The sequence below is a fragment of the Lycorma delicatula genome, chromosome 4 (assembly GCF_047948215.1).
Source record: "Lycorma delicatula isolate Av1 chromosome 4, ASM4794821v1, whole genome shotgun sequence".
Taxonomy (NCBI): domain Eukaryota; kingdom Metazoa; phylum Arthropoda; class Insecta; order Hemiptera; family Fulgoridae; genus Lycorma; species Lycorma delicatula.
Window position 1 is genome coordinate 191,935,624 of NC_134458.1, and position 23,253 is coordinate 191,958,876.

The 23,253-nt window shown below is 35.0% G+C and overlaps 1 protein-coding gene across 3 annotated transcripts in view; it reads left to right on the plus strand.

Moving 5' to 3' along the window:
* Positions 1-23,253, plus strand: part of corn (microtubule-binding protein cornetto) — a 342,761-nt gene that overhangs the window by 245,165 nt on the left and 74,343 nt on the right. For all 3 annotated transcript variants that reach the window (XM_075364903.1, XM_075364904.1, XM_075364905.1), the window contains exons 6-8: positions 937-1,061; positions 10,551-10,691; positions 14,651-14,748. In XM_075364903.1, the coding sequence (XP_075221018.1) occupies positions 937-1,061; positions 10,551-10,691; positions 14,651-14,748 (364 nt within the window). The remainder of the gene's footprint in view (positions 1-936; positions 1,062-10,550; positions 10,692-14,650; positions 14,749-23,253) is intronic.

Genomic DNA, 23,253 nt, shown 5'->3' on the forward strand with positions numbered 1-23,253 from the left:
TTTTTTATATGTCAAACATCTATCGGATTTGTCATCTGCGACCACAAACCCCGCATAGCCGTTGTGCAGATTTTGGAATTTTTTACACCCATACTCTTAGTTTATCTCCATACAGGGAGGATATTTGCAAAAGTAACGGAGGAATATTGTATTGTCACCAGACATTGATAACTGCAAAATTTCATCAGTAATAAATGTCAGGAAGTATGTTGAATTATTATTCCTGTATCCTTAATTTCCGCCCTTAATTTATCCCTGTACAGGAGTAAATTAGGTTTTAAAGCATGGATGGAACTTAGTGCAGCTGTCTGAAGGACTTAAAAATTAAAAGCCCTTCTATAAATATAGAATTTAAAGTTCCTCATTTAAAAAAAGAGTCATAAAAAACATGAACAATTGGCAGGGATGCCAACCTTAGCTAACGATTAGCAATAAAAGTGAGAATTTAGCAGGAATGCCAACCTTCATTTGAAAATTAAATAACCTTGCTTTTAACAAAGTCACACTCTTTCTGCCCAAATTAAACTGTTCCACCCACTTGTACGGTTTAAACGCTTTTCATCATACTTTTTCCAATATTCTTGAGTAAATTTCCACCAGTTTCCCACCTTTTGATAGCAAAAATCTCATCAATGGACGTTGCTTTTCCGGTGTACATGATTGAAGCAGAACTGATATTCTGAAATCAACAAAAGAGGTTTTGTTTCAATTAATTATGTATGAACAACTATTTAATGTGTTCTCACGGTTGCCAACTTGATCCTCAAAAAGTTTCATTTTCATTGAATGGTTTTACTCTACATCAATTTATCTCTTTAATTATTGATTGTCCCTTATATTCTTTTAAATGATTATTTAGTAAAAATAGTATCATTATTTTTTTAATTTTTATTTTAATTTACATTAATTGAATATGTATTTCTTTCTTTTTTCTAGATGCATTAGCAAAAGGTGATGTAGTATCTGCTTTGGAAGAACAAGTACATACTAGCAATGACTTGATATCGAAACAACAAGCTGAAATTGCTACACTGCATGCATTATGCTCAACTCTTAACGAAGTAAATATTGCTTTCTTCATTATTCAATTTATTTTATAATTTTTTTGATAAAATTAAATACATCTCTTTTTTAGTAACTGCTAACCAGTAGTAGCTCATGTATAGGCACTGTTGAGCTGCAGCACCCCTTATTTTGACTTGATATTATTGATAACATTTAATATAACACGTCTCTTTTTCCTTTATACTTGTACAATATATAATGCTTAAGCTTAATGTCAGTAGACATCCCTCAGTTCATGAAAAAGAGAGAAAAATGTTCCAGCGGCAATGTGGAAAAATGTTCCACAGTTTCAGTGGCGTGGTGTTTGACTGTTGTGTGGATGCGCACATAGGAAGCAGCAAAGAAAAGAGAGCACTGTCACTCGCACAGTGCTGGAGTGCTGGTGGAAGGTAGTTTTTATTCTGCGAGTGTGGATTGTCCTTGTTCGTTCCCTTTTTCTCGGTTTAGTCAGTGGAAGGAATATGAAAGCAGTTTAGTTGTATTTTCAGTAGTGATCAGAAGATGGCGGAAAGCAAGGGTTCTTTGATCACCAAATCTGTTCAAAAACATGCTGGAAGTGTGAAAGAGAAAGTAATTAGTAAAAACTAATTAAGTATTTGTTTCTGTGTACATAGAAATTTAAATTAACCATTGGACTATAGTGTTTTTGTTTATGTACCATATTTTTGAATGTGATAAAGTGTAAATTAGATTATTATCTTGCTTCCAGCTATTCTACTTGATTCATTTTTTTTTTTCGGTTTTTTTATTTTACAGCAAACCTTAACTATAGCCTTGAAATGGTGTTTACGCCGTTTGGCGTAAAGTTTCCGTTATTTTCAATGAATTCCAAGCTAGGGTTGGGTCCTGTTGTTTGTTACAGGAATGTTAAATTTCACTATGTTTCGTATTTTTGGGCTTGTCATTTGTACCTGTTTTATTATTTGTTCTCGTGTTCGACACTTCCTCCGTCATCCTTAGTGACCGCGTCCATTCTTCTATCGAATTATTTTTGACTACCCTTTTCATACACCCGTTATTCTTTCGTTCCCATACTAATACATGCACACATCTCTTGTTTTTTACACACACTCTCTCCTGTCCACTACCTGGATCTGGTTTCCCCCTTTTTTCTTTCACGCCATCTTTTCGGCAGAGTAGATCCAACTTTTCTCCAGTACAGTCGCCTATGGCCATATTCTCCTGCAAACTTTGTGATAATATTCTCATCCAAGCAGAATCTCCAAACTCGTCGCTACACATCTGAGATGCTACATATTATTCTACCACTAAACCACATCACACCTCTGTATTCCTGATACACCAGTGCGGACTACGCCCAGGATTATTGTATGTATTCATGTATCTGCATTCACGAGTTCGTCTCTTGATATTATTTGTGTGCAACAGGCAAGTTCAATTTTTATTATTACGTTAAACAGTGATTTTATCATTGAAATTTGTGGAACATTCAGTTCATCATACCTTATGCCTTACGATTTCAAGTTTAGTTAAAAGAAAACCATTTATTCACTTAAATGCATTCATGATAGGTGGCTTACCTATTTTACATGTTTAATTATTACGATTTGTTATTGTAATTAACTCTATAATTTATTTCTGCAACTTGTTGATCGCCGAGATTAATTCTTTGCTACTTATGCACTGTATTCATAACACTTCTCGTAAATTAACCTAAAACAAATTACTCCTGATGTGCTGGTATGTTTTAGGACTTTGTGCTTTTTGTATTCTCAAGAATGCTCATCTATCAAAATAAACTCTATTTATATTATTACTTATTTTGATGTGATTACATTGTAATTATCGCCTTCTATACTGAAATTATTGTAATTAATGTTTTCTAAGGTAATGAAATCTGTTCATTGCTAATTTTCATATTACAGTATATGTTAGTAGTGCAACTGTTTTCCAGTTCCACTTTCTATTGATGTTATGTTTTAAGTATCTAATTTGAAATTAAGGTGTTTTATGTTCTCTTATTTTCAGGCTCTGTTACATTGTGTATTTAAAAAATGTTTATTCATGTATTTTTGCATTTAACATCATTATTCATTTGTTGATTCAGCTGCTATGTTAAGTATTATTAAGTTATGTTAATTTCATAATTTCCTTTTATGTTTTAAGGTTATGATTAACATAAGTTCATTTGTTACACTTTCAATAAAGTCCAATTTCTTTTGGCAAATACTAGCTGTGTGTTTTTTCTTAACTTTACCCAATAAATGGCCCAGAAAAAAATTAAGCTGCCACTATGTAAAAATGAAAATAAAGAAAAAAGTTCACATAAAGATCAGACTGGAAACACTTCATTTTCAAAATTATAACTTGTGATAAATTTCGCCCTGATTTCTTCTGCTGCATGGGGGAGTCTGTGTCTCATAAAGAAATTTTTCTTCTTTTATAGCCACATCTTTCATTTTAATTACACAATTTGAGCAATAAAATATATGAAAAATGATATAGATATATTTTTTTAATTCACAGCGCAACCCTTAATATAGGGGTAGGAATGAAAATGCAGCTACCATCTAGGAAGCTAATATGTCAGCAAGGAATTGTCTCATGGTAATAATTTTGTTGGTACTTATGTATTTATATGATGCCCATCACATACAATCAGTGTTTTAACCTAACCTAACCTTTCTCTTTTCCTGTTTAGCCTCCAGAGCCACCGTAAGGTATTACTTCAGAGGATGATATGTATGAATCTAAATGAAGTGTAGTCTTCTACAGTCTCAGTTCAACCGTTCCTGAGATGTGTGGTTAATTGAATCCCGACCACAAAGAACACTGGTATTCATGATCTAGCATTAAAATCTGTATAAAAGTAACTGTCTTTACTAGGATTTGAACCTTAGAATTCTCTACTTCAAAATCAGCTGATTTATGACCAACCCAGTGGGTTTAACCTTACCTAACCTAATCGACATTCATGATGGTTACAATGCCATCTCACTTTTGTGCTTACAGACAACGTCATTTTATGACCTTTTGGACACAGGCGATGTTTAAATAGAACTGCGACCTCAATAAAGAACTAAATGCCAATCTGTTCCGTATTTGGTAATCGCCTGATGTTCATTTCTTAGAATGTAAATTAGAAGCAAAAAACTGCAAACCAATCTAATCTAAGTGAAATATGAACTATAATAAAAAAAATAAGTATTCAAAAGATATCAGTTGAATGTTGAGTGCTGCTGTGAATACTTTTTTTTTTGTCTTCAGTCCTTTGACTGGTTTGATGCAGCTCTCCAAGATTCCCTATCTAGTGCTAGTCGTTTCATTTCAGTATACCCTCTACATCCTACATCCCTAACAATTTGTTTTACATATTCCAAACGTGGCCTATCTACACAATTTTTTCCTTCTACCTGTCCTTCCAATATTAAAGCGACTATTCCAGGATGCCTTAGTATGTGGCCTCTCTTCTTTTAAGTATATTTTTCCAAATGCTTCTTTCTTCATCTATTTGCCGCAATACCTCTTCATTTGTCACTTTATCCACCCATCTGATTTTTAACATTCTCCTATAGCATCACATTTCAAAAGCTTCTAATCTTTTCTTCTCAGATACTCCGATTGTCCAAGTTTTACTTCCATATAAAGCGACACTCCAAACATACACTTTCAAAAATCTTTTCCTGACATTTAAATTAATTTTTGATGTAAACAAATTATATTTCTTGCTGAAGGCTCGTTTAGCTTGTGCTATTCAGCATTTTATATCGCTTCTGCTTCGTCCATCTTTAGTAATTCTACTTCCCAAATAACAAAATTCTTCTACCTCCATAATCTTTTCTCCTCCTATTTTCACATTCAGTGGTCCATCTTTGTTATTTCTAATACATTTCATTACTTTCGTTTTGTTCTTGTTTATTTTCTTCATCCATGCCGTTCATTGTTTCTTCTAAATCCTTTTTACTCTCGGCTAGAATTACTATATCATCAGCAAATCGTAGCATCTTTATCTTTTTACCTTGTACTGTTACTCCGAATCTAAATTGTTCTTTAACATCATTAACTACTAGTTCCATGTAAAGATTAAAAAGCAACGGAGATAAGGAACATCCTTGTCGGACTCCCACTCTTATTACGGCTTCTTTATTATGTTCTTCAATTGTTACTGTTGCTGTTTGGTTCTTAAACATGTTAGCAATTGTTCTTCTATCTGTATTTGAACCCTAATTTTTTTAAAATGCTGAACATTTTATTCCAGTCTACGTTATCGAATGCCTTTTCTAGGTCTATAAACGCCAAGTATGTCGGTTTGTTTTTCTTTATTCTTCCTTCTACTATTAATCTGAGGCCTAAAATTGCTTCCCTTGTCCCTATACTTTTCCTGAAACCAAATTGGTCTTCTCCTAACACTTCTTCCACTCTCCTCTCAATTCTTCTGTATAGAATTCTAGTTAAGATTTTTGATGCATGACTAGTTAAACTAATTGTTCCGTATTCTTTACATTTATCTGCCCCTGCTTTCTTTGGTATCATTACTATAACACTTTTTTAGAAGTCTGACGGAAATTCCCCTTTTTCATAAATATTACACACCAGTTAGTATAATCTATCAATCGCTTCCTCACCTGCACTGCGCAGTAATTCTACAGGTATTCCGCCTATTCCAGGAGCCTTTCTGCCATTTAAATCTTTTAATGCTCTCTTAAATTCAGATCTCAGTATTTTTTCTTCCATTTCATCCTCCTCAACTTCCTCTTCTTCCTCTATAAAACCATTTTCTAATTCATTTCCTCCGTATAACTCTTCAATATATTCCACCCATCTATCGACTTTATAACACTTCGTATTATAACACATTAGATTTTAATTTATGTACCCCAAAATTTTCCTTAACTTTCCTGTATGCTCCGTCTATTTTACCAATATTCATTTCTCTTTCCACTTCTGAACACTTTTCTTTAATCCACTCTTCTTTCGCCAGTTTGCACTTCCTGTTTATAGCATTCTTATATTTTCTACGTTCATCCATCAGCTGCAATATATCGTCTGAAACCCAAGGTTTTCTACCGGTTCTCTTTATTCCGCCTAAGTTTGCTTCTGCTGATTTAATAATTTCCTTTTTAACATTCTCCCATTCTTCTTCTACATTTTCTACCTTATCTTTTTTACTCAGACCTCTTGCGATGTCCTCCTCAAAAATCTTCTTTACCTCCTCTTCCTCAAGCTTCTCTAAATTCCACCGATTCATCTGACACCTTTTCTTCAGGTTTTTAAACCCCAATCTACATTTCATTATCACCAAATTATGGTCGCTATCAATGTCTGCTCCAGGGTAAGTTTTGCAGTCAACGAGTTGATTTCTAAATCTTTGCTTAACCATGATATAATCTATCTGATACCTTGCAGTATCGCCTGGCTTTTTCCAAGTGTATATTCTTCTATTATGATTTTTAAATTGGGTGTTGGCAATTACTAAATTATAATTCGTGCAAAACTCCATAAGTTGGTCCCCTCTTTCATTCCTTTTGCCCAGCCCGTATTCACCCACTATATTTCCTTCCTTGCCTTTTCAAATGCTTGCATTCCAATCTCCAACTATTATTAAATTTTCATCTCCTTTTACGTGTTTAATTGCTTCATCAATCTCTTCGTATACCCATTCTACTTCATCATCATCATGGGCGCTTGTAGGCATATAGACGTTAACAATCGTTGTCGGTTTAGGTTTTGATTTTATCCTTATTACAATGACTCTATCGCTATGCGTCTTGAAATACTCCACTCTCCTCCCTATCTTCTTGTTCATCACGAAACCTACTCCTGCCTGCCCATTATTTGATGCTGAGTTAATTACTCTAAAGTCACCCGACCAAAAGTCGCCTTCCTCTTCCCACCGAACCTCACTAATTCCTACTATATCCACGTTTACCCTATCCATTTCCCTTTTTAAATTCTCTAGCCTACCAACCTTTTTTAAGCTTCTAACATTCCACGCTCCGACTCGTAGAATGTTATTTTTTAGTTTTCTGGTGACCCCTTCCTTAGTAGTCCCCACCCGGAGATCCGAACGGGGGACTATTTTACCTGCGGAATATTTTACCAAGGAAGGCGCCTCCATTATTGCTATATGAAAATGCAGAGAGCCACATTTTCTTGGAAAAAAAAAACAGTTGTAGTTTTCCATTGCTTTCAGCTGCGCAGTACTCAGAGGACTGAGTGATGTTGATATGGCCGTTTAAGTCATTGTGACTCACGCCCCTAACAACTACTCGCTGTGAATACAGTTAAAGATTATCCAATCTTAATAATTGTTTCATTAAATTTAAAATATGAGTTTTAAGTACATAATCAGTGATGGTTCATAGCTAAAATTAGTGTGCATGCTGCTCCAGAAAAACTTTTTTTGGCCTTTTCAAGGCCATGGTTAAATTTACTCTAAAATAAAAGAACAGAAAAAAAATGAATCAAACAGAATAGCTGGAAGCAGGATAATAATCTAACTTTATAGTTTATCACATTCAAGATTATGGTACATGGTTTTTAAGCACATTATGCTTAAAAACCATATTCAGTTTAATCGAATAAATAATAAAATGTCAATACAGATAATAGTTTTCAGTATTATTAGATAACAACGTAATAAAGTATCCGCTTAAAAACACTATAGTCCAACGGTGCTTAATTTAAATTTCTATGTACGCAGAAACAAATACTGAATGAGTTTTTACTAATTACCTTCATTTATGCCTCTCGAGCGTGTTTGGCGATCAGAGCCCTTGCTTTTCACCATCTTTTCTAGTTGTTTTTTCATCACTGCTGAAAAAACAACTAGAAAAGGGAATGAACAAGGAATGATCCATACACACACAGAGAAGAAAAACTACCTTTCAACAGCACACCAGGGTCGGCATTGTAGGAGCGACAGTGCTTTCTCACTCTCTCTCCCTCCCTCACAGTGTCGTGTGCAGCTTTCTATGTGGGCATGTGCACAACAACCAAACACTATGCCGCTGGTACTGTGAAGTGCTCAGTTCCATACAAAGATTTTTGTTTCTTTTTCATAAACCGGGGGATGGCTACTGACATTAAGTTTAAGTGTAAGGATTATATACTGTACAAGTATAAAGAAAGAATTAAAGAAAACTGGAATCATTATGTTTAATGTTATCGATAATTTCAAGTAAAAATAGTAGCTGCTGCAGTTCCACAGTGTCTATACACAAACTGCCACTGAGTGATAGTGTGACTGGTGCTCATTGAGAATTCCGATGTCATTATAATTTTCAATGTCATGGTTGTTTACCGTCTTGCCATCAAGACACAGGTTGAGTATTTCGAGGAGATGGGTTTGGCTCTACAAAAGAAACTATCAGGAAGTCAGTAAACTGAACAAACCCCAGAAAACATTGAAGCAGTGGGAAGAAACCCATGATGATGTCAGAAACATGCACTAGCATTGAATCTAAACCGAACAACCATCCATCGAATACTTCACAGTGATTTAAAGTTTCAATCTTAAAAAATTCAAATTTACAGGAACTGAAACCACATCAGACTATGTGGTCCCATGAATTTCCATGAAAGTGTCTCAGCATTCAGTTCCAGGAATGTACACATTCGTATTGTCATTATCTTATAGACTTTGTTTTTAGAAATTGCAATATTTTGTGTTTTGGGTCACTTAATGGCATATAATTTACTTTTTGTTTTCAACAATAAAACTTGTAAATACATTTTTTTTTACTTTTGTAAAAGTTTTTTTCAAAATTTTCTCTTTCTCTTTTCCTGTTTAGCCTCCGGAACCACGGAAAGGTATTACAGTGGATTAATGAGGATGATATGTATGAATGTAAATGAAGTGTAGTCTTGCAAACTCTCAGGGCGACCATTCCTTAAAAGCATGCGATTAATTGAAACCCAACCACCAAAGTACTCTCATATTATGAGAGTTCATATCCATGATCTCTCACATTCAATTCCATATAAAAGTAACTGCCTTTACTAGGATTTCGACCCTAGAACTTTTGACTTTGAAATCGGCTGATTTGCGATGATGAGTTAACCACTAGATTATTTCGGTAGGCTTTTTCAAAATTTCATGTTTCCTTGTGCCACTCTATATATTTATATATATGTATCCATTAATCCATCGGCTGTCAATTTATATTATATTTCTTGCATTTGGAAAAACCATATTCTCATTAGGTCTCTTTTCAATGATTTGGAAAACACTCAAAAATTTTGATTTAAAATAAATACAGGCATTTTTAAACATGTAATTTATATATATATATATATAGTTATAAAAATGAATGTTTGTTTGTCCTGTACGCATTCCTATACCATTCATCCGATTGCAATAAAACTAAGGTATTTTTGTATTATAAAAATAAAATGAGACGTAACTCAATAGATCGACTTAGTATTCTTAATTTTCTTAATATTTATAATTCGAAGAATTTTTGTAAATTATTTTTTTAATACTTTTATTTTATAGTCTCATTAACAATTAAAGTCATAAGAGACTTAGTGTTATGTAACTATACCGGTGGTTCTAACAAACTTAGGCCGACCATTCCTGAGACATGTGGTTAATTGAATTCACGTTTACGACCACGTTCTAAATCTCAAACACTTCTTTCTTCTTTACTATTTTCTCTCTCCCAGTATCTCTTCATTCTCTCCATATGTTCTCATTGTTGTGCGCACGCCTGCAAAGGTTTCTGATTTATTTTGGACCCACTATGTGGCGCTGAGAATTGAGATATTTAGAAAAATTGTATTTATCGATTTGGCTCTATTCAGAATATATATTAGTTTTGCGAAAAGGAGTTTTGCAAAAACTATACCTGCTAGGTGGCGCCTGTGTCTAGATATTTACGAAACAAACAAATATACAAACAGACTTTCTTCTTCTATACATATACATAAAAGCAATAATTGTACGTGTGTCCGCTATAAACTAAAAAATTACTGGACCAATTTACATGCAGGTGTTTTTAAAATGGTCTGTGTTGTCCAGGGAAGGTTTACAGCTATTGAAATCCTCGATCTGGCCAGTAGAAAGGTCAGGGGTATTTTGAACCACTTACTGTGTTTAGAGAGATGTTTGAATTAAATCCAATAGGTAGTGCTTTTGTTTTGACAATTGGATTTATTTACATTCTGACGTTTACAAAGTGAAAGGTTAAATTTTGTGAATTCTGAATGTTCATTTTGTTAATGTTTTATCAAACTTTCAATTGTGTTCATTTAATCTATGTATATATAATCAAATCTGGCAATAGTGAAACATTGCCGGGTCTGCTGGTATTAAATAAAACAGAACTCTTGTTTTTTACAGATTTGTTGATATTGTTAATGAAAAATTTTTTAATTTTGAATTTTAATAAATGGACTTTCAAAATTATGGAATTTTAAAATGGATTTCATTTTATTCCGCATTAAATGTATTCTACTTGGATTTGCACAATTTTAACCTTTCAGATTTATTTTATTTATTCATACGATATTCTGTTGTATAGGATCTGGCTAAAAGTTATGCAGTGCAAAAAATGTTGGTACAGCAACAGCAAGAAGGAGAAGTTGAAGCGTTGGAGATGCAAGATTTCTTGCAAGCAGAAAAATCAACGTTGGCTGAAGCTCTTCAGGATACTGAAACAGAGGTATTCTTAATATTTCAACATATATATAAATTAATTTCTGTTCTATAATATAAAATTTTTTATTGTAAATTAATCATTTTCTAGCAACTATAATTTATTGATAATGAAATGTAGATTGGGGTTTAAAAACCTGAAGAAAAGGTGTCAGATGAATCGGTGGAATTTAGAGAAGCCTGAGGAAGAGGAGGTAAAGAAGATTTTTGAGGAGGACATCACAAGAGGTCTGAGTAAAAGAGATAATGTAAAAAATATAGAAGAAGAATGGGAGAATATTAAAAAGGAAATTCTTAAATCACCAGAAGCGAACTTAGGCGAAACAAAGAGAAATGGTAGAACCCTTGGAGATCAAAGGATATATTAGAGCTGACAGATGAACATAGAATATATAAGAATGCTAGTGATGAAGAAGGTAAAAGGAACTATAAAAAATAAAGAAATATTATAAACAGGAAATTTGCGAAACAAGAGTGGATTAACGAAAAGTGTTCAGAAGTGGAACGAGAAATGATCATTGGTAAAATAGACCAAGCATACAGGAAAGTTAATAAGAATTTTGTGGTACATAAATTAAAATCTAATAATGTGTTAAACAAAGATTGTACACTGATGTATAATATGAAAGCCAAAGTTGATAGGTGGGTGAAATATATTGAGAGTTAAACGGAGGAAATGAATTAAAAACTGATATTATAGAGGAAGAAGAGGAAGTTGAAGAGGATGAAAAGGGAGAAACAATACTGAAAACCGAATTTAAGAGAGCATTAAAAGATTTGAATGGCAGAAAGGCTCCTGGAATAGACAGGGTACTGCAGAATTTCTCTGCAGTGCCGATGAGGAAGTGATAGATTATACAAACTGGTGTGTAATATTTACGAAAAGGGGGAAGTTTCGTCAGACTTCAAAAAGAGTGTTATTGTCATGATACCAAAGAAAGCAGGTGCAGATAAATGTGAAGAATACAGAACAATTAGCTTAACTACGCATGCATAAAAATTCTTAACTAGAATTCTGTACAGTGAATTGAGAGGAGAGTGGAAGAAGTGTTAGGAGAAGACCAAGTTAGTTTCAGGAAAAGTATAGGGAGAAGGGAAGCAATTTTAGCGTTCAGATTAATAGTAGAAAAAAGATTAAAGAAAAACAAACCGACACTTGGCATTTATAGACCTAGAAAGGGCATTCGATAACGTAGACTGGAATAAAATGTTCAGCTTTTTAAAAAAAATTAGGGTTCAAATACAGAGATAGAAAAACTATTGCTAACATTTACAGGAACCAAACAGCAACAATAATAATTGAAGAAAGCAAGAAAGAAGCCGTGATAAAAAAGGGAGTCTGACAACGATCTTCTCTATCACGTTACTTTTTATTTTAATTTTTACATTGAACTAGCAGTTAATGATGTTAAATAACAATTTAGATCTGGAGTAATAGTGCAATTTGAAAAGATAAAAATACTGATGATATAGTAATTCTAGCTGAGAATAAAAAAGATTTAGAAGAAACAGTGAACAACATGGATGAAGTCCTACACAACAATTACTGCGTGAAAATAAACAAGAACAAATTGAAAGTAATGATGAAATGTTGTAGAAATAAGATAGATGGACCATTGAATACAAAAATAAAATTTGAAAAGACTATGGAGGTAGAAGAATTTTGTTACTTGGTAGGTAGAATTAGTAAAGATGGACAAAGCAGGAGTGATGTAAAATGCCGAATAGCGTTCTAAGAATCTGTATAATGTTTTCAAGTTCTTTTGCCAGGTTCCTGGAAAAGTGGATCAACCAAAAATCTTAGCGATATAATATGATAATAAATGTTCTGAATCTCTCCTCTGAGCGGAATATCTTATTTGGTGCGAGGAGATAAAGTCATTAAATTTAAAATGCAATGTAGAATTGATTGAAGTATTGGATCTTTGCAATAAAGAATATTTGCCGAATATCCATAATCTCTTGCAAGTTTTAGCGACTCTTCTGGTAAAAATATGTACTAATGAACGATAGTTCCCTGCAATGAAGAGAGTCAAAACAATTGCGTGTCAGGGAATGGAAGATCAAGTTCGTTAGTTTCTTTGTCAGTCCATAAATATATCGCTAATCCTGATGAAGTTTTAGATATTATGGCGAAAAAGAAAATTCGAGGACTATTTTTCTAATAATTCATAACTTTTATCGGAGTGTAAATAAATGTGGATTATGAAAAAAATTATATATGATTCTTATTTGTGTAGTAAATGATGTATTAAATCTGAGCATACGTTTCATATTTTTCAAATCCAATAAAATATAAAATACCGTTTCAATATATAATGATTTTCATTATTAATATTATTACATCATCATCAGTCCCCTTAGACCCCTCCAACAGAAAAAAAATCCTAGTTATGTGCCTGGTTGTGTAATGATTGTGTCCGGTTTGGAATTTTAAAATCAATCAAGCAGTGTAAATAGTTCAGGATATCCACTTACTTCAGTGACAAGAACTTTACAGAGAAACATAACATCATGCATCCATCGTCTCTTAAGCTATGGTTCCAAACTCCAAGACCCCCTCCACAACATTTAGTGCCATTGACCAGTAATCAAAGCCAAATGTGACCCATCAGCATGCAGAAAAATCTGTCCATATCCTCTGCAGATGCTAGATATGTCCAAGTTGATGAGGTAATCAAACAACATTCCCAAACTCCAGAACTGATCTGAAAAGAACAGCATAAACAATCCTCACAGCTACCATACTCGGACCCATTTTGGAGTTCTGATGGGAAAAACCAGAACTTGAGTAACCTAAGGGTCGTCCAATTTTATTTATGATAACTAGATATCAATAAATACAATAGCAAACAAATTAATCTGAACAAAGGGAATTTTTGTTGTAGGGAATTTTCATTCTGTGGCAGACTGCTTGTTGTGGTGTTTCAGGTTATGTTGTTAGTTCATATACAAACAGAATTAGTGGTTTTTTTGTGCTTTTATAATCTATTGTCAATTAGTTTTTGGTGACCTTATGAGTTTCTAGTTAATACAATGGATATAACCCCAAAAAAGCGGTCAAAAATTGTTGCTCTGTGCCAACACACTGAAGTGACTCAAAGACAGATTGCTAGTGACTGTAGTGTGAGGTTAAGTACTGTAAACGAAATCGTGAAAACGTTTAGAGACACAAGTTTCATTTCTCCAAAGAGAAAAGGAAAATGCAGATAGAAAAAGAAAACCACGCCTACACAGGATCCATAACTAATAATAAAAAGCAAAATTAATCTATGACTGTCAACTGTTGACCTTAATAAGGACTTGAGAGCCAGTGGGACTAATGTTTCTGATATGATTGTTGACAGCGGGAAGGATTGCTCAGAAACCTAAAAAGAAGCAAATACTGACACAGGTTATGAAAACAAAAAGACTTAAATGGGCAAAGGAACATAAAGAATGGATTATTGAGGTGTAGAAAAAACGTATTTTTTCAGACGAGACTCATTTCTTTATCCAAGGAGAGAGAGTATCCTTCATTCATAAGTTGGCAGATGAGAAGACTACTATGCAAGCAACAAACAACAAGCTCCCAAACACCCAGCCAAAAAGATGTTTTAGGTTGTTTTACTCATGAAGGGCCAAGAGCAGTTATGCTTGTGGATGGTATGATGAAATCGGACCGATACATTAAGATACGCCAAAGAAAGATTTTACACAAACACAGCTGCCCTACAACGATACATATACTACACTGACACGTAACTACCTGATAAACGACAGAAACAATCAGTAGTAACATATACATCCAGTAGTAGCGCTAGTTGTATAAGAGTCTTTCATAAATAGTATTGGGTAGCAGTTTCATTATGGGTTTGGTTTTATGTTGCTCATAGAATTTAAATTCTTTCTGTATAACAATTTTTGTACATTTTAATTAGAAATATTAAATTGATTATATAGTAATTATTTAATTAATTGTTTCAGTTAAATGAACAAACACAATTAGTTAAACAAAAGGACACAGATTTGGCTCGTTTGCAAGAAGAATGCTCACATCTGGTTAGGATATCTGAACAAAGGAGGTAAATTTTTATATAATCAGGGATTATTTTATTTATCGCTAGCTTTTCAGTAATTGTAATTATTGGATATTGATGTCTGTTGATTATATTTCAGTTCTCTTTATCCATGAGTATATTTTTACTTCCTTGTATGAAGTAAAGAAAGTATTGCGATCGTGAAAAATTTCGGTTTTCAGATTTTAATGGAAATATCCATTTTGACTAGTTTCAGCGTGACGTCTGTACATATGTAATATGTATGTATCTCTCATAACTCAAAAAACGATTAGCCGTAGGATGTTGAAATTTTGGATTTGGGACTGTTGTTACATTAATTTTGCATCTCCCCATTTGATTGAAATTGATAGGACCAAAAAAGCCCAAAATCCAAAATATTTGTTTTTTTGGATTTTTTCTTAACTGCAGTAATAAGCCTAATGGAGAGTTTTTCAATGATATATCATAAGTGGTACTTAATTTCATTGGTTCCAAAGTTACAGCCGAATAGAATTTTAATTAATTAAATATTTGGATCTTACAAGGGGAAAGCACATCGGTTCAAATTCGAATTCATCTCTTTTTTTTTAATTTAAATATATTGATTTATTAATAATTATTAACCTCTTATTGTAAAAAAAGATTTACAAGCAAGGCAGCCTCCATGGCATGAGTGGTTGCATTTCAGCCTTTCATCTGGGGGTCCTGGGTTTGAATCCCAGTAGGCATGGCATTTGGTTTGCTTGACATTTCTCCCGCCACTACTTCATTCAGTCGCCCTAAAGCATAAGACCTAATGTCTGTGCCACAAATGGCAACTGAGCCTCAAACAGTTTAGCGACCAGTATCCTAATATAGGTAGCTCCTAGAGCTTACCTAACAGCATGAGCGGACTAAGCGTGGTGCCATACACCACCGGCTTATGTGTCCCAACCACTCGCTTGTCATATATTTGCCAAAATTGGTAGGCACACTCCATCAACTACTATAAATATATATGTCTAAAAGTTTTTTGTGTACACAACAATTTGCTGCCACACCTAGGTCACTGAATGCCAGCAAATTCCTGTCCACCATTTTACAGTGCTTAGAGCCATAATAATTGGCTGGTGGTCAGCCATACTCAGGGTTAGCCTCCCGTGGAAATGCAATAGGAGTCTTTCCCTAAAGCAAGCTATGGATGTTGGTTGAACAAAGCAACCACTTCTAGGAACTCCCATACAGTCCAACAATGTGGCTCTTGCCACTTGTGGGTGGCCAATTTTCCCCTTGACCTCTAAGTTCCAGGGTGCCCCCCCCCAAGATCAGGGCAGTCAAACATATTCATTTGACTGGACCTCTCTACAGATGCACAGCTCATCAGCTGCCAGGCGGAACCAAAATAGATATTGGTTCAAGTTAACATGGTTGGTGAGAACCTGGGCACCTATTGCCCTTAAAAGCTCAAGGCATACCATCCCCCCAGATCCTGTATAAACTTATACAAGGAATCTTCCCTTAGTCGTGCCATGCATTCATTGCAAGGCCCTGCAGCCTCTTCCACAGGCGGGAGATGGGCAACTGAACGAAAGTTAGATCCAGTGCATTGTGATCACCGTTCTGCTTTGATACTGGCCTGGCTCGAAACCAGATCCCAAATACCTCAGCCTCCCAACCTCTTCACAATCTCCACATGGCTGCTCGAACTTTCACCACTAAATCGATTGGGAGAGCCTTTCTCAATTCGGTGATAACCTTGTAGGAGGTTGTTGTAAAAACACCAGTTCATACAAGCTGTGCGCTAGGCACTTGTTAAATTTTGAAGAAGTGCTCTATTCATATCCAACCTATGCGCCCAAATGACTGCCGTGTAAGAGGTCATGCTTTCAAAGACACCTTGGTACACCATGTACATTTGACGGCCCGACAACCCAGTCTTTCCAAGCAATCCTCCTAAGTTTGTGCATCACTGAGACGGTGTCTGCCGCTACTTGCTTAATGTGATTGCTAAACAGTAACTTCTCATCAAACAGGCACTGCATTTTCACATGCTACAAAAATTATCATTCATCTCATCCTCTGAAGCAATACCTAACAGTGGCCCTGGAGGTTAAAAAAATAAAGAAGCATACAAGGAAGTCATGTGGTGTCCACATCAGATTTTTCTTCAGAAGAATAGTCTTTAAATTCAGATTGACAATTACGATAAATACATATCTTTGTATTCTTTTGAAGAAGATTCCATCCTTTTAGCTGGGAAGCAAGCATTTCAGATTAGATAACATTAAATCTCGTATGAAGTTAAGATTTTTTAACATGAACTTCTTTGATTGATGAACTTTTTAACTCAAATGAACTTCTTTGTTCAAAAAATTTATCGCCAGAATCTTTTTCTTTATCTTCCTTACTTCCATCAGACTGTGAGCTCTCTTCATCTAAGGTCACAACTTCTGGAGGCTTTGGTACGAGCAAGTTTTCGCAGTGTGGAACCAGTCTCATTGCAGATTACTAATTAGGGTACACCGCCATATGCTTTGATTTTGATGTAATCCCTTTAATGCTTGTTAAGCAGAAATAACAGTTAGAAGAGTGATCTTTGGGTTCCCTTCAAATCATAGGGATAGTGAATGGCATGTGACATGTGCCATTTTTTCGTGCGGTGAGAAGCCAAGAACACGATAAACAACAGATATGTGGGGCCCAGGCACTTGTTTGGTCCCTGACTTTACACCCAAAATAAAGTTCATTACACTTTTTTACTAATGGAGTAAAGTTTCACCTTTGGGACTTGAGCATCACTTCATCGCATACATCACAAAAATTGTAAGGATGATTTAAACAATCTCTAGGCATTTTGTAACTAACGACTAATTAAAAGAAATAAAGTTCTAAATATGTAATACAGAGTAATTCAGACACACAATGCATTCATAATGATGTGTTTTCTGGTTCACTACTATCTCACAACTGGCATCGTTCTGATGAATGTGTGCTACACTAGAACACGTTTGTACAAGTCTGAACCTGCACAACAGTAGCAATGCTACCCTTTGAGTTAGCTCATTTGTTTCAATCATATTTACAACACTCTAGGAGCTTTTACTTGACAATGGACAATTGGATGAAAAATTGTTTAAAAATTAAAATAATAAAAAACTGTGGGTGATGGAGAAATTCCGAATACATATTTGAAAACAAATTAAAAACTGCATTGACTACATTAAGTACACACATTGATACTCATAAAACAAAAATCATGTTGACCAGTGTAAACTTACAATAATGACTGGTTAAACTGTATTTAGTGTTACGAATGGTTTACACAATTTAAAAACACACATGACTCAGTTGATAATGATCCAAGCTCAGGAAGGTTATCTACATCAACAGATATATCTTTCATGACACAAAATTCTAAGAACTTTTACATTTTAATCACTGACTATGCATCAGCGAAATATTTTAAGTCGACTCATGCCATGATTTTTAACTAAAAAAGCTGTCAATACAGTTGTAGGACTTTACCATTATGCGGCTTTTTCCTGATGCACCGCTTACACACCCAAGTTAATTAAAAATTTTATCATTTTATTTAAATATAATATTTTTTGTTTATTTAATTCAATAATTCTAACTAGAGTGCGCGCGCAGTGGTGGCTCGGGTATAGGCACTGTGGAACTGCAGCATCCCTATTTCCACTTGATATTATCAATGGTATTTAATGAGTCCTTTTTTCTGTAATTCTTTCATTATACCTGTACAATATATAATCCTTAAGCTTAATGTCAATACCCATCGTGCAGTTTATGAAAAAGATACAAAAATCTTTGTACGGAACTGCCTGCTTCACAATTCCAGTGGCGTGTTATATGCCTGTTGTGTGCACGTGCACATAAAAAGCTGCACACGAGGGAGAGAGAACTGTCATTCATGCAGTGCCGACCCTGATGTGGGTAGAAGGTAGTTTTTTTTTTTGTTCCACATGTGTATAGAACGTTCCTTGTTCGTTCCCTTTTCTAGTTTGGTCGGTAGAAGGAATATGAAAGCAGTTTAGTTGTTTTTTCAGTAGTGATCACAAGATTGTGTAAAGCAAGGCTTCTTGATCACCAGATCTGTCCAAAAACATGCTGGAAGAGCAAAAAAGAAAGTAATTAGTAAAAACTAATTTCTGTCTACATAGAAATTTAAATTAAGTACCGTTGGACTATATTGTTTTTAACCAGATATTTTGTTAAGTTATTATCTAACAATACTAAAAAATATTATCTGTATTGACATTTTATTATTTTTTTCGGTTAAACCGAATACAGTTTTTAAGCCGAAAAACTGATGCTAAAAACGGTGTACCATATTCTTGAACATGATAAAGTGTAGAAATAGATTATTATCCTGCTTTCAGCTATTCTATTTGATTAATTTTTTTGAATTTTTTATTTTACAGAAAATTTTAACCACAGATGTGAAAAGGCCCAGAAAAAAATTTTGTGGAGCAGCTGCCCCACTAATTTTAGTTATAATCTGCCACTGCGTGCACACACATCGTATTTAGTTCGTGTGTCTGTGGTGGTACAAGCGGCCACTTTAAATACTTTTCTACACTTTAAATATTATTCATTTATTTAATTCTGCCGCTGACTTGTGATGTCATAACATAGCAGATGAATACAGTAGCTATACATCAGTGCTACAGTAGCACTCGTGGTGAGAGGAGGTACTAATGACACACTATACCCACTTAACTACTAGTTTATTTAGAGCATTTTTTGGGGTTCGGGGTGCGATTTTGCAAACTTTTTTTTGGAAATATTTTCTAACTGTTAAAAATATACCAAAGAAAATACGATTTTAATTGGGCGAAATCTCGACATAGTGAGGATGACCTTGCTCAGTAACCTCTCCGCCTTGACCTTTTAAGTTGATAATTTAATGGTATCAATGGCCTATTTATATGTAGAAGTAATCTGAATAAGCTTGATCGTAATCGGTCAAGATGTTCTTGAGATATATGGTGTGAAACACTGAACACACACACACACATGTACATACAAGCTTTTTATCCAGTTTTTGGGTTCCTTAGGTGTCAAAACCTAAAGATACGGTGAAAACCAAGTATGCTGAAATTTTACAGATTCCAATACCTTCTCCCTTCTAAAGCTATAGCACTGCATGGGAAAGTAAAAATTGTGAATACATTGCAACAAATGTGCCCCAGTCACAAAGAAAGATAATAATTGTGTTGTTTTCTGTTAGGAGCTGTTAAATCACACCAACAGTGACATAAATAATAATGTTATGGATGAAATTTGTGTTTATAATTGAATTGTTGATATTTAAGTTCAGTCATTGCAGCAGTTGATTTCGAAGTCAGGAGTTTTAAGGTTCAAATCCTAATGAACATAAATCCAGTTATTTTTATATGGATTTGAATACTAGATCATGGATATCAGTGTTCTTTGGTGGTTGGTTTTCAATTAACCACACATCTCAGGTATGGTCGACCTGAGACTGTATAAGACTACATTTCATTTACATTTATACGAATCGTTCTCTGAAGTAATATCTTGTGGTGGTTTCGAAGGTTAATCAGAATAAGAGAGAGAGATTCATTGCAACAGGTTAGGAAAACCCCAAAAAAAAGTCCATTGAGATCAATCAAATTTCAAATTCATGTTTGATAGTTTTAGTTATGACTTTCTGTGTTTCATTTACTACAAATTATAGCCTGAAATTAACTGTAAACTGGCTTACTAATTTGAAGTTTTTAAAAAAAAATCATAAAAGATTTCAGCAGGAAGGAATTGAAACCTTGCAGCCAATTCATTCCTCCCGTTAAAGCCTATCAGGGCTAGAAACAGGGGGATAGCAACCGGAAGTCTCACAAGGTGAGTGTCTTCCCCTACAGGGTTGGGATGTTCCACTGTAGCATTGCTTCCTTAAATTTAGTATTGTTAATCCACAAATTTTGTCCAAAGAGCAAAGTCCTGTTCTTCCATAGCATTGTATTTTATTTAGGGCCTTACCAGACTCTTCTAAACTTAAATCAGTGTTAAAGACTAAAGATTGGACATGGTTGAATTTAAAAAATTTTGCTTATGGCACTGAAGAAAATTTCATCTGAATTTTTTTACAAGTGCTTCCAGAAGTGAATACGTGACGTTGTTATTAAAGTACTTTGAGATGTCAACGACTTTTTTTCTTTTTCCTGTTTAGCCTTTGGTAATACCTTTCAGATAATACTTCAGAGGATGATGTGTACGAATGTAAATGAAGTGTAGTCTTGTACAGTCTCAGATCAACCTCTCCTGAGATGTGTGGTTAATTGAAACCCAACCGCCAAAGAACACCGGTATCCACGATCTAGTATTCAAATCTATGTAAAAATAACTGACTACTAGGACTTGAACGCTGGAAATCTCGACTTCCAAATCAGCTGATTTCGGAAGACACGTACGTTCACCACTTGACCAACTCGGCGAGTGAGATGTCAAGGATCTGGTAACCTTTAAAAATACAGGGTGTCCATAAAATCTTTCCATGATTACAAAAAAAAAAAACTATTACAATTACAGCTGTGTGGTTTGTGGCAAAAGAAAGAAAAATATTATCAAGTATTTTTTACCATTTCAAATGAACTTCAACATGTGCAACTTTTGTTGATTGTAGAATGTTTAACTGACAATCAATTTCATGCCGCGTGTTGGTCAACATTTATTTGGTAAAACTAGCAACAGCTTCAGTTATTCTCTGTCTCAATGCATCCTAGATCAGATATAGATGTTGCATAGACCCTATCGTTAATGTAACCCCAGAGGAAAAAGTCTAAGGGAGTTATATATGGTTATCATGGTGACCAGACACTTGGAAAATCACACCATCTGCCATGAAATGATTCATCCTGTTGGAAAACCTTCCTAGGTTGCAAGTCATTTAGTTGAGGTATACCAAAGTGTTGCAGCATATCCAGGTAAACGTTAGCTGTTTTCGATCTCTCTATGAAGAAGAAGGTACCGATGATTCCGTTGCGCATCAAACTGTACCACACATTCACTTTAGTGGAATCTCTTGTTTTTTCCCTGGTAAATTATGGGGATTTTCTGAGCTCCATATTCTCACATTATACCTGTTTACTTTCCCTGAGGTGTGGAAAGTAACCTCGTCTGGAAAACACACATGCTGCAGGTACTCCTTGTCCGTTATCTATCCGTTGCAAAATGTCAGTCGCAAAGGCAGCACGTTGAGGGCCATCATTTGACTGTAGTTGTTGCAGTATCTGAACTTTTTACCTGTGCAACCTTAGTTTCTTGTGTAAATTTTATGTACTGTTGATCGGGGAATCCCTAGTTCATGAGATGCATGACGGATAGATTTGAAAGGGCTATGTAGAAATGCTTGCCAAACAAGCCCAACCTTCTCTTCACTAATGGATGGGCGCCCTGTTCCCAGAAGATTGATTACACTTCCTCTCTCCTTAAACTTTGTATACCATGCAACAATACTCTTGCTATCAGGGGCTGATCGTCCGTATTCCCTTCTAAAATTTTGCTCCTCAGAAATCAGTGATTTCAACTTGTGATACAACAACACACATTGCACTTTCTCCTGTATTGATGCCATTTTATAAAAAATTGATCACTACCTTCTACCTGCAACAAACTAATATTAAAAAAAAATTAATTTTTTCTTTCTTTTGCCGCACAGCTATAACTGTAACAGTTTTTTTGTAATAAATTTATGTAATCATGGAAAGACTTTATGGTCAACCTGTACAAAGATATGTATTTTATATCTATATATATGTAGCAAAGATTCACTTATTTTGCTATAAATAATCTTTTAAAGAAAATTAGTTTTTTTTTGTTTTTTTATATCCCTACTCCCCTGGCTGGACGTACTATCAATTATAACTCAGCCAAGGGCTACCATGCTGCTGGAGTGGGAAACCAGGCCCAACTATGCTGTTTCTGGGTCCTACACCAGAAGCCAGGACTCAGTCTTTTTCCACATACGAGATTCGGGAGTCCTGTACCTCATCACTACTGCCCATCCGTACAAGCACAAACAGTAGTTCCGCAGGTGGCTGTCCCGCACCTCTGTGTCCCCTCCATAGGCATCTCAGTCACCCCCAAATCCATGATAGTCGATCACCTTCTGCTTCAAGATGTCAGTCAGCCATGAGCCCATTGATCTCCCTTCACTCACCCATGCCTCGCAACATATAGCCAACTGTAATATCCAGTGTGATCCACTCTTGAGACCTCTCCTTCAACTCCGCCTATCTAAGGCAGCAGTAAAATGTATGCTCAGGGGTATCCAAGAGTCCATAGTAGATACAATTTGGGAATGTACGCCTCCCAAACCTGTGAAGAGATGCCCCAAATTCTTCCTGGCCAGAGAGAAGCTGGGAGATGTAGTAACTGATGTCTCCATTCCTCCTCCCCAGCCATGATTTCAGACAAGGAATTAGTCGCAGAGGCCAAGCATCTGTATATGACGCATCCCAGCTTTCTTGCCACTCCTGAAGTGAATGAAAGAGAAGTGTTGCAGAGTCC